This window comes from Phocoena phocoena, chromosome 1, assembly GCF_963924675.1.
Source record: "Phocoena phocoena chromosome 1, mPhoPho1.1, whole genome shotgun sequence".
Taxonomy (NCBI): domain Eukaryota; kingdom Metazoa; phylum Chordata; class Mammalia; order Artiodactyla; family Phocoenidae; genus Phocoena; species Phocoena phocoena.
In genome coordinates, this window is record NC_089219.1 from 108,571,977 (window position 1) to 108,584,686 (window position 12,710).

Below are 12,710 nucleotides of genomic sequence, written 5' to 3' on the forward strand. Positions count from 1 at the left end.
GGCACTAAAGAGTTAAAGAAATGATATATGAGAGCATTTTGAAAGGATACATTTCTATATGAGTCTAAAATACAGGAATTAATTAGTATGGTAAATGAAAAGACGTTAAGAGGAATATTATTGGATTAGGGGAAAAGGGGGCCTCGGAAAAGAGAGAAGCCCCCTCCTTTATTTGACAGATACCAGAAAAAGCCAAGACCACTCCACTCCTTAATTTGGCCAACATTTTCTTTTATCTTGAGACATCTCTGAAAAAAGGGGTTCTTTCTTTTTCCTGCTTCTCTGTGCCAGGGATTTGTATTCATTTTGAAGTTACTGGCTGCCTACCATATGCCAGGCAATGTGTTCGTTAGCTCATTATTATTTAGTAATTAGCCCTAGAGGGCAATACTGTATTTTTAAAGGACTTTCATGGGTTATCTCATATATTGCCCTATCTTTCCTTGTTGATGGAACTGGCGGTCACTACTTAATATGTAGAGGAACTGAGGCCCAAAGAAATTCAGTGACTTGACCAAAGACCACGGGGCAGTGATGAAACTAGTACCCAAACCTAGGTTTCCTGACTTTCCTCTTCCTGTTAAATGGGTACTGGGAGAAAAATGAAGTTACCAAGATGCTGGTGTGTGGGCTCTGAGGCAGATCTGGCTTAGGGGTGATCAGCAGAGCCTTCCCCAGCTAGGGCATCCTCTGGGCATTGCGGTAGACAGGATGGAATTTTTACGTGTCAGTGCATCAGGGAGAGATACCAGGTAGTAGGAAGTTTAAGCCTCACCTGGAGCTTGTCTGTAAAGCCACTTGGTCCAACAGACCAGGGCTCTGGAGGCAGACAGTTCTATTCCTGCCAGCACTTACAGTGTGTCTGCAAATCCCTCAGCCATTCTGAATCTCACTTTTCTCTCTGTGCAATGGAGATCATAATATGTACCTCGTACTTAGGGTTATTCTCCTGAGGCTCAAATAAGGCCTGAGGCTTTGTAAACTGGAAGAAATGTGTATTAATATTAACTTCTCTTCCACGGAGTCGCCCTACACATCGGTACCCTCCATGAAACTTTTCCCCAACGGTTGACCTGCCCAGACCACTATCTGTACCACCTAGGGAGTGTGAATTCCAGTTGCCAGTCCTGGGTAACGCGCCCTCCCAGCTCACGTTCTTGTTTTTGTTTTGGCTTTGAGAGGGAGAGGATCCCGATCTAGGTTATCGCCGGTCTTCATAAACCTCCCTGTCTCTCTATCATCCGCTCCATCCGCCCCTGCCGTCTCTCTCGGCAGGTCGGCCCGGGCTGTCTTTTCTGGCTCCACCTCTCGCTCCGGCGGTCTGTGGGAGTCTCGGACTCCCTGCCCCTCCAGACGCCGTTCTCCGGCGGGGTTTAGGTCTGTCTTCTTCACCCTCAGTGAGTCAGAAACAAAGGAGGGGGGTGGAGGGAGCGCACTCTCTCCGGCTCGGCGATTCGCCCTTTATTCTGAACTCGCAACGTCAGCGGGCGGGTGGATGGAGCTGCGGGGCGCGGGCTGGGCCGCCCACAGCGCGCCGGGCCGGGGGAGCGGCCGGGCCGGGCCGGGCGGGCGGGCGGCGGGGGAGCTTTCGGGGGCCCGGGCCGCGTGGGCGCCGGGATGGAGGGCGCCGAGGGGCGGGGAGCGGGCGTGCGTGTGTGTGCGAGCGCGAGGGAGGCCGGCCTTTAGTGTAACCGGAGCTACAAAGAAGGGGAGAGGGAGGGAGGGAGGAGCGGCGGCGGCGGCGCCGGGGGCCTCTCCGCACCCTCCCCCTGGGCAGGAGCCCCCTCGAAGCGGCCTCGGCCCCCGACGCGGGGCCGCCCCTCGGCGCCCGCGTCCGCCCGCCCGCCCGGAATGATGAAGAAGAACAATTCCACCAAGCGGGTGAGTGCGCCCGCCCGCCCCGTGCCCGCCGCTGACTTTGTGCCCCGAGGACCCCAGCCCCGTCGGGGCCGCGGGCGGCCGGGTTGGGGGCCGGGGACGCCCCGCGCCAGCCCCCTCCTTCCGGCCCGTGGCCCGATCGCCGGTCCCCTTAGCCTCGGCCTCGGCGCGCTGGGCCCCACGGCGAGGCACCGGCGGGGGCTTTTGTTTGTTTACTTGGGCTGGGGGTTAACTTGGCTGAGTTTCTGACCGACCCCCGGCCTCCCCTTCCTCGGGCGGCTGGCGGCCGCCGGCATCGCGCTCTGCAGCGGCGAGAAGACAATGAGAAATAAAATAAAATGCCGTTAATCCCGGCGCGGCGAGGAGGGAGGCTGGGGGAGGGGGCGGGGGGCTCGGCGGAGACCCGAAGGCCACCCCTCGGCTCCAGCCCGGCCCTCACCCCTTCCACTGGCAGTTCCAGTTGTTTATTTGGGAGAAGGGGGAGGGGAGCGATGGGGAAGCGAGTTCCTTGGAGTGAAAGGCTTTGAAGAAGTGGGGAGCGAACGCGGGTCTCCCAGACTCCAGCTGCGGCGGGGCGGACGCGGGAAGGAGGGGACCGGGGACTGAGGAGGGCGCTGGGGACGAAACGGGAGGAGGAAAAAGCTGTAATCACCTAATCGTCTGGTTCTTATCTGGCTCGGGGGGCAGGGGCCTCAGGATGGAAATCATCAGTCTGCACCGCCTGAGAAGGTCGGCTGGGTCCGGAAATTCTGCGGGAAAGGGATTTTCAGGGAGATTTGGAAAAACCGCTACGTGGTGCTGAAAGGGGACCAGCTCTACATCTCCGAAAAAGAGGTAGGTGCCCTTTGCCGCTAACTATCCCTGTTTTCTCATAGTCCCCACTTTGTCTCTCCGCAGGGGTCTTATCTACTTCTCATCTCCCCCTTACCTCATTCCTCATTTTGTTCCAAAAGCTACTTCAGCGGTCTGGTTGGTCTCTACCCCCATCTTATCTGCAGAGAAAGGTCACCCTTTAATGAGGAGACTGGAGTTAGAATTAGAAGTTGGGTTTGCATCTTATTTAAAAATTTTTCTTTGGAAATACCTTTCTGACAACCATGATAACACCCTCCCAAGAATGTCCCAAAAGTTTTAAGTGTCCCCTGCTGGCCCCCACCCTATCCTGGCCTCTAGCTGACCGTAGGATTATTTTTTCTTTGCTGTTGCTGCTGAAACACTGTTCAGCTTATTCTCCACTCCTTCCTGCCCTCCCCACCCCAACCCAGCTAGCCTCCCCTTTCCTGTCTCTCACAGGGACATATACAAGTCATATCAGTAGTGCAGCTGCCCTGAATCACAGAAAACACACATACAACCCAGGATCAGTCTCGCATGGCCTCAGGGAGAGTATTTGTAAGTGGCAGTGATTTCTGTTGAAGCCAGTGTCCCTAACCAACATGTTCTCTGTTCCCCATCCCCACTCCACTGAAAAAAAAAGAAGCAGGGAACTCATTCTCCATTCCTTCCTGCCCAGCTGCCCCCCACCAGTTATAGCAGAAGGGAGAATGGAGTTACGAATCCCTGTGTGTCTGTGTCTTTGGGGCTATAGTTAAAATGAAAACCACAGTCCACATTGGGTCAGAACCTGAGCCCACATATTGAATCCAGATTACTCTCTCTGTTATATCTAATTCATGGGATAAATGACACATAGTAATATTGAGAAACTGAAATTGCCCTTCCGTAGGTTAGAAGTCATTCCAGTCCCTACCTCTGCGACTGTGTCAGCATTGCCTAGGAGACTGTCCTGAGTTCCCCTGGTAGGATGACCCTCCACCCGCCCCCTCACCCAGGGCTAACGGCGAAGTCCTCCCTGAGTTCTAACCTCTTCTGCTTTCTGCATAGACTATATTTAGGTAAATAAATCCTTTTATGGTATTGAAATAGACACATGCGCAGTCCTAGAGAAAGTATTCATCTGAACAGGACATCTACTGAGGCAGCTAAGAAAGAACTAAGCTGTGCCAGGGCCAAAGAGATCCCTCATAAGGGTATTTAAACCTTGCTGTTTACACTGAGAACTTGGTGATGGAGTGAGGTGAGAAAACACTTTGACAGGAGAATTTATTTTTAATGGTCACCTCTACCCAACCCCAAATCCTACCCAAGGTTTTTCCACAATGTGTGGGCTTTCCGGGGGGGGGGAGGGGGTTTGGCTTTTTTTTTTTCTTAGGCAAGTGTCAAAGTGTATCTCCTGTCTTCCCTGAACTCCATAATGGCAGAAAACTCTAGTAGCAATCAGGGAGAACTTCCCACACGTCAGTGGGGAAAACATGTGATCAGGGAAATGGTAGAAGGAACAAGACATCTTTTTCTTGTTTGTATTTGTTCAAAGAACAGAGTCAGGGGGCAAAAGAGCGTAGTTGACCCTTGTTTGTGGAGGAAGGGGTACTGAGACAGGGGAAAGGATGGAATGACTGCAGCTTAGGATGTCTGCTATCCTGTGAGTCAGGAGCATCTGACCGATCATGGGGCCAACTGCCCACTGCTGAGAAAGGCATAGGAAAATAGGGAACAAGCCTATTGGTAGTACTCTTCTTTGGGGCCAGTTTCCACGCTACAAAGGCCTAGGTTAAAGGTGAAACTGATCAAGGACTATAGGCCTTATTCTGTCCACTTCCCAAAAGCTCCAGAGCCAACAGAGTCAAGATTTTTTTAAATATAGTATGATGTTTGTAATTTACATGGGCTTTTTAAATTTTATTTATTTATTTATTTTGGCTGCACTGGGTCTTGGTTGCGGCACGCAGGATCTTTGTTGTGTCCTGTGGGATCTTTAGTTGTGGCATGCAGACTCTTAGTTGCAGCATGCACACGGGATCTAGTTCCCTGACCAGGCATTGAACCCCAGTGCCTGCATTGGGAAGCTAGGAGTCTTACCCTCTGGACCACCAGGGAAGTCCCAGTAATTTATATGTTAATGCAGGAAATCCCTAACCCTCTCCCCTAGGATTTGCACCAGTATTTTTTTTGCAACTGCCCCCACCAAAGAAATCCTTCTGTATTTGTTGTTAATAATCATTTTCTTCATTCTTAGTCAAAGGGCACCTTATGATCATGGAGCTGATGTATAGGAACAGAAACTAGACCTTAGGGAGACCTCATGGTAGAGGAAATTGAGTTCAAGGCATCTTTTTTTTGGCAAGCATGGGAAAAATTCCTTTCTGTGGGCTAAGGAGAAAGAATCAGGGGAAAGGGTTGACTTTTGTGGGTGGTAATTATAAATGAGACTGTGGGAATTAGATGGGCAAAAACAATACAGTGGAGAACTAGGGTCTTGGAGTTGTCCATCTTCCCTGGGCACTGGAGTATGCTTGTTTCACTGCTTTACCCCATCTGCTACCCCTGCCTTATGAGGGGCTAACCTCTGTCAATGTCTTCTGCTCCCCAGAGCTCCTTATCAGTCATGTCCAAGCCAGAATATCTCCCTTTCCCTTCCCTTCCCCTCTGTTCCCCTCCCCTTCCGTTCCCCTCTCCTCCCCTCCCCTAAGGAAAACAGAACAAGTAACTCTTTTCCCCTGGCTACATACACACACCCAGCACTTTCCTCTCCAAGATTTCTGGCCTCTGCTGATAGTCTCAGCTCTGAGGAAGGAGGGGAAGAGGAGTGATGCATCACCCAGCATCCCTGCTTCCATGTTTCTGGGAATTGTTCTGGGACACCCCTTGCCAGCATCTTGTCCACTTTCACCTACAAGCCTTCAAGGCTTCTGGTCACTTCCTAGTCCAAAACCCAGGAGCCCAGGATAGGGGAGAGCCCTGGAGGAAAAAGGTGGGTGTATGAGCAGCCATTCACCTGAATGAGTCTGTGTCAGCCCCCTGGGTCCAGCGCCAAGTCAGAAGGATAGGCAGATGCAAGAGCAGAGATCGGCTGGGGGATGGAAGAGAGAACCAGGCGGATAAATGAAGTCACCTCCAGGCACACAATTCCTATTTCAGACCTTGAGACGTGGGGACTCTTTTGTGAAATACTTCCAGTCAGAGAGGGTAGATGTCGTCCAAGGAACATATGAGGCTACTTTTGACTGTTTAGTTTTAACAAGACAAGTGCTGGTGGTTTTCATCTCTCATCCCAGGAAAACCTGAACAGCTCATTCCACAGGGTCTTCCAATCCCAGGCGCAAGTAGCAGAGGGTGAAAGGGTTTTCTAATCACAGGCTGCTCCGTCCAGGCCAGTGATGAAGACTTCTTTCCTCTTGCAAGCCAAATCACAGCTTCAGAGGATTGGGGCTATGGGAATACCTTAGGGGAGAGGAGAAAAAACCCTGAGAAGTTTAAAACGGACCTTGGCAGAAATGTTAGTAGAATTTGCTTTGTGGCACTCATAAAAGGCTGGTTGGGGTTGGAGGATGTAGACGGAACTGTGGTCTCTGATTAGACATTCAACAAGAGAGTTAAGAGCCAAATGATGGATAGAAATGCTGAGAGTGGAACCGGGTGCAAGATGGATTCTACAAGCAGGAAGGGCTCAGTTTAGACACAAGGAAGAACTTCCTGGCAGTAAGGGCTCAAACTGGAATCATGGAAACAGGTAGCAGAACACTTTTTTCCAAGTAGTCCTCCAGGGAGAGTATAAATGCATCTTTGCCTAGAGAGCAGTGGATGATTAAGTGGCTTCTCAAGCCCACAGGAGCTGGGTTGGGTTGTCACGGTACCTTGGGAGGAAGAAGGAGGGGTAGGAACTACAGGTGTGTTTTTCACCCTGTCTGAACAAACTCAACAAACTGAACACCGGGGCTGCTGTTCCTATGGTGCTGAAGCTTCTGAGAAGGAGATAGATCAGTCTCTTCATAATAGTATATATTTAAGGAAGGAGCCAGGGGATAATGGGATGGATAAGAAGGCAACAGCATAAACATAGGACAGCGGAGGGCGGAGGCAGCCCTTCGTTCCCTCCAGACATCCCCTGATATTGACCCTGCCTTTACCTCCTCCCTCTGGACAATCAAGGGCCATCTGGGTCTTGCTTACTTCAGGATGATAGGATTAAACTGTTAGCCCTGTAACCATGTCCTTTGAAGGACAAAGTGGGAGTCACAGTGAAGAGAGACCTACTGGGGCTCTGGAAATGGTAGCTTGGCTGAGGGGAGTGGGGACAAGGGGTTTAAATGGAAACCCACCTGAGGAATCAGGACATGGGGGGCTGCCCCCGACTGTCGGGCCTCTGTGGGCCTTGGGTAGGACAGCCTTTCCGTAACCTGTCATCCCTCCCCTCTCAGGCTTCTTCTGGTTCCCAAGACTGGTCAGTAACTAACAATTTGGGAGAAGGGACTAAGTAATTTTATCCTCAGCACCTCACCTCCAACCCTCCCCTAGGTAAAAGATGAGAAAAATGTTCAAGAGGTGTTTGACCTGAGTGACTATGAGAAGTGTGAAGAGCTCCGGAAATCCAAGAGCAGGAGCAAGAAGAATCATAGCAAGTTCACTCTTGCCCACTCCAAACAGCCTGGGAACACGGTACGCTCCGCCTGCCGTCTGGGCCACCAGAACATCGACCAGGTCAGGGGTGTGGGGAGCAGAGGAGAGCACCTGCCCCTTCAGGATCTCTCTCTCTCAGCTCTCTTGGCTCAGAGGCCCTGAATTATTGCTCTCCTGCCAGCTTTTATTATTTAACCTGAGAATATCATGGCCATTTCCTTCCTTCCAGGCAAGCCAGCCTTTAAACTGTCCAGCCACAAAGATCATATCTCTCTCCCTCTCTCTGTCTCTCTCTGTCTAACACACACACACACACACAAATACACAAACACACCCCTCTTGGGAGACAGCCACTTTTCCCTGTACTGTGATAGGCGGTTGAAATTCTGAATCTAATTTCTCTTGTCTGAGGAAACCCAGGGAAGCCATTCCTGTCACATTCTATTTCTTCGAACATTTAAAGATCTTTATTTTAGTACCTGTCCTTTCCCAAACCTCCTCTAATTATCTCCAGTGCCGTATTAATATCTGGTACCCTTCTAAGCTCCTCATTGGTCATTTCTAAAACAGCCTCCAAGCAATGGCATTTTGCAGGAATAGAGGCTGATTTCCTTAAGTTACGGATGACTCCAGAAGTAGAATCTCTCTCCTTCCAAGAGCTGGGTCTAAGAGAATGAGATTATAATTTCTTACTTCTTCACTGTCAAGGTGAGGCCAAATGTAAAACCCTGACTGAAACAAGAATCTTCTCCTCACAGGCACCCAACTTGATCTTCCTGGCAGTGAGTCCGGAAGAGAAGGAATCATGGATCAACGCCCTCAACTCCGCCATCACTCGCGCCAAGAACCGCATCTTGGATGAGGTCAGGAGGTTTATTGTGGGGAAGGGGACGCTGAGGCAGAGGGAGCAGAATGACTCACTGAAGAGGGAAGAGGATGCTGTGGGCCCCATTTACTAGCTCCCTGCCAGCTCTGCTTCTTTATTTCCCTTTTGAAACTCTATTCTCCTTCTAACTTCTAAGTCTTTTCTGCCACCTCCTCTTTCCCCACTTTCTGATGCATGGGCCAGCCCTGGGCCAGCTTAAGGAGCCCCTTCATGTCCAATACATCCCTTGCCCTTGGATTTGCCCAGAAACGGTTCATGAGGTGGGATTATTTCCCAGTCCAGGCATGTTCAGGCCTCAGGGGAAGCTGGGTTGGGACAGAGTCTCCAAATAGCACCCATGACTCACAGTGCATCTCTTCAGGTCACCGTTGAGGAGGACAGCTATCTCGCACACCCAACTCGAGACAGGGCAAAAATCCAGCACTCCCGCCGCCCCCCAACTCGGGGACACCTAATGGCTGTGGTATGTAAGACTATAAGAAAGTAAAAATTGGGCTTCCCTGGTGGTGCAGTGGTTGAGAGTCCACCTGCCGATGCAGGGGACACGGGTTCATGCCCCGGTCCGGGAGGATCCCACATGCCGTGGAGCGGCTGGGCCCGTGAGCCATGGCCGCTGAGCCTGCGCGTCCGGAGCCTGTGCTCTGCAACGGGAGAGGCCACAGCAGTGAGAGGCCCGTGTACCGCAAAAAAAAAAAAAAAAAGAAAGAAAGTAAAAATTGCTGAAGGGCCAACTCCATGTCAGTTCATCTCAGACAGGACTGTATCTCAGACAGCCCACCAGAGGCATTTGTGTACCAAGGTCAAAGGCTAGGGAAGTCCCTCCACCCTGTTCCCTTTCTTGATTCCTCCAAACCAAAAATATTTAGTCAGCACCTACTGTGAATTTGAAAGTCCTGCCCTCAATAAATGTATCATCCTTTGGGGAAAATGAGATATACCCACAAGGGAAGTGAAAAGTAGAAGAGGTGAATACAGTACAAGGCAACACAAGCTACTGTCTGGTGGCTAGCTATCCTGACGGATAACAGCATTATGTATCACAGGCACTTAGAGGAGCAAGGATTTTCTTTCATTTATCTGAGCGCTAAGTGTCTAGGGAAAGAGGCACTCAGGTATAGTAGAAAGAGCATGGGGGCCTCCCTGGTGGCGCAGTGGTTAGGAATCCGCCTGCCAATGCAGAAGACATGGGTCCAAGCCCTGGTCTGGGAAGATCCCACATGCTGCGGAGCAGCTACGCCCATGCGCCACAACTACTGAGCCTGCGCTCTAGAGCCCGCGAGCCACAACTACTGAGCCGCATGCCACAACTACTGAAGCCCGTGCACCTAGAGCCCATGCTTCCAACAAGAGAAGCCACCACAGTAGAAACCTGTGCACCACAATGAAGAGCAGGCTCCGCTCGCCGCAACTAGAGAAAGCCCGCACACAGCAACAAAGACCCAACACAGCCAAAAACAAAATAAATAAAATAAATTAATTTTTAAAAAAAAGAAAGAAAGAACATGGGCTTTGGAATCAGACAGAACTGGACTGGAACCTAGCTTTGCAGTGTACTCTGAAGCTGCCCGCCTCCAACTGTAAAGTGGGGCAGTAATCATGCCCACTTGAACGGTTGCTGTGAGGAATGATTGAAACAACATATGTATCAATACATATAAGGTGCTGAATACCATTATCACTTTTTTTTTAATTACAGTATTCTGGAAATAGAACAAGTTTTATTTTAAGGCAAGAAGTTCTGAGGTCCAAATAGCAGAGGGGGTTGAGGTGTGCGGCTCAGAGGATACAGATGGAAAAGGACAGTTACCCTGCCATGCCAGGCATCCTGTATGTGTCAAACCCAACTGATGCTTAGAGTCCACAATACAGAGGAAAAAGACACTCTTCAGGAAGCTCGTAGTAAAGTGGAAAATATGGGAAACACGCAGGAGAAATTATTTTTTTAATAAATTGGTATTTTTTTAAAATATTTATTTGCTAACTTACTTTGGCTTGCTGGGTCTTAGTTACGGCACGCAGGGTCTTTAGTTGCGGCATGCTGCCTCTTAGTTGCGGCATGCTGCCTCGTAGTTGCAGCATGCATGCAGGATCTAGTTCCCTGACCAGGGATCGAACCCAGACCCCCTGCATTGGGAGCGCGGAATCTTACCCACTGGACCACCACGGAAGTCCCCCAGGAGAAATTACTTTAAATCACAGAAAAATAAAAGAAAGAAGTTTAAGTCACTATCAAAGGAATAAGAAATAGGAAACAAAGTCAGAGGGCTGTGTCAGGAGTGGGGGCTTCTCATTCAGGGAAGGCACGTTGAGGAGGGAAATGACCACAGCTTGCTTCTCTTTCAGGCAGTCAGTCCTGAAATGCTCACTGACAACAATCTACCCCCTTCATTCCCTCCTTCTCCCTCTGCAGGCTTCAACCTCTACCTCGGATGGCATGCTGACCTTGGACCTGATCCAGGAGGAAGACCCTTCCCCTGAGGAACCAACCTCCTGTGCTGAGAGCTTTCGAGTCGACCTGGACAAGTCTGTGGCCCAGCTGGCAGGCAGCCGGCGGAGAGCAGACTCAGACCGCATCCAGCCCTCCTCGGACCGGGCAAGCGGCCTTCCCCGACTTTGGGAAAAGCCAGACAGAGGGGCCACCTACACCCCCCAGGCACCCAAGAAGTTGAGCCCCGCAGAAAAAGGCCGCTGTGCCTCCCTGGAGGAGATCCTGTCTCAGCGGGACACTGCCGCAGCCCGCACCCTCCAACTGCAGGCCCAGGACCCCCCGACCCCCATCCCACCCCACCCGGGGCAGCTGTCCCGGATCCAGGACCTGGTAGCAAGGAAACTGGAGAAGACTCAGGAGCTGCTGGCAGAGGTTCAGGGACTGGGAGACGGGAAGCGAAAGGCCAAGGACCCCCCTCGGTCTCCTCCCGATTCTGAGTCAGAACAGCTGCTGCTGGAGACAGAGCGGCTGCTGGGAGAGGCGTCATCAAATTGGAGCCAGGCAAAGAGGGTGCTCCAGGAAGTCAGGGAGCTGAGGGACCTGTACAGACAGATGGACCTGCAGACCCCCGACTCCCACCTCAGACAGCCCAGCCAGCATAGCCAGTACCGGAAGAGCCTGATGTAGAGGAAGGTGACAGAGTCTGGAACGTGTGGGGTGGACAGACTCTTATCTCCAGGTGTTGCAGGATACAGCTTTTTTATTTACCTCAGTCAAAAAAGAAAACAAAAACACGATCAAATTCGTTGCTCTTGCTGCTGCCCGACCCTCCTACAGCCCTTATTTCCCAAACTCCTTTCCCCCCATCTATCTCTCTGAGACCTAAATTGCCTCAGATCTGGGGAGGAGGTGACCCCTACAGCAGTATTAAGAAGCTTTCACCTGGATGAAGAGGGAGAGGGTGACGAAGGCACAGTCTGACTGTGTTACACACACCACCCCTCTGAGGTGTGGTGAGGAATACCCTGCTGCCCCCAAAGATGTATCTGGGCTCCTACGTTTAGAGGGGGAGGTGTGGGGCGTCTCTTGTGTCCCATTCCAAGTTTTCAATCTGAGGGTGAAATTTCAGCCACTCAGCCCTAGCTCAAGAGATGTGGGAGCCAGTGCCACCTGTCCACGCACACAGAAGTGAAATTTATCCCAGCCCCGAGGAGGGTTTGTGCGATTAAAACACCCCCAGCCCCGCCGCCGGGCACTGGCTTCTCACGCCTAGCAGCCTCTGATTGCAATCACGCTGCCTGGCTTTCTTGTATGAGGTGTTTCTTCCCTTCCTCTCTCACACCCTTCCCAACACTGATTCAGAGATACAGCCCTGGACAGATGGGATGGATCTGGTCATTTGGCTAGGGTCGCCTAGCACAGGGGAACCGGGGACAGTCAACCCCACAGAAGAACCAAACTAAAACGGAAACTGATTTGTGATGCAAGCTGGGTAGTATGAAGGGGAAAGCCAAATATATGCCCAGGTTCCTCTTTCGGCCAAGCTAGGGTTTCCTGTAGCCTCTCCCTCTCCTTCCTCGAACCTTACTTCCAACACTAATCAAGCCCCAGCTTTAGAAAAACATCTTTATGCTCACACCACCACCCTCCTGACCACCTCTGCAGCTGCCAGACTCCCCGACATTCTTGTCTGTGGTAGAGACTACACAGCTCATTTTGATTGCTTCTTCCCTCTGAAGTTTCTAAGATCAGGTTTAATAACAGTGATAGTGTCCAGAGAAGAAGAAGGCAACATATGAATGATTTTTGGAAAGAAGGGGACAGTCCCGTGAATCAAGTAATGAAGGGTTAAAAAAAACACTTTGAAGTACAGTTGACCCTTGAAAAGTGCGAGGGTTAATCCACCTGTAAATTAACAGTCAGCCCTCCATATCCATGGTTCCTCTGCACCTGAGGGCTCAACCAACCGCAGGCTGTGTAGTACTGTAGGGTTTATTGAAAAATATCTGCATGTAAGTTCAAACTTACGTTGTTCAAGGGTCAACTGTAGACCCCTTGCTT

The 12,710-nt window shown here is 51.0% G+C and overlaps 1 protein-coding gene across 1 annotated transcript; it reads left to right on the forward strand.

The window, feature by feature from the left end:
• Positions 1-1,691: 1,691 nt before the first annotated feature.
• On the forward strand, positions 1,692-11,448 carry PLEKHO1 (pleckstrin homology domain containing O1). The gene is made up of 6 exons (XM_065886005.1): positions 1,692-1,881; positions 2,566-2,712; positions 7,234-7,374; positions 8,094-8,198; positions 8,583-8,684; positions 10,632-11,448. The coding sequence occupies exons 1-6, from the start codon at positions 1,852-1,854 to the stop codon at positions 11,334-11,336; spliced, it is 1,230 nt and encodes a 409-aa protein (XP_065742077.1). The 5' UTR covers positions 1,692-1,851; the 3' UTR covers positions 11,337-11,448.
• The last annotated feature ends 1,262 nt before the right edge of the window (positions 11,449-12,710 follow it).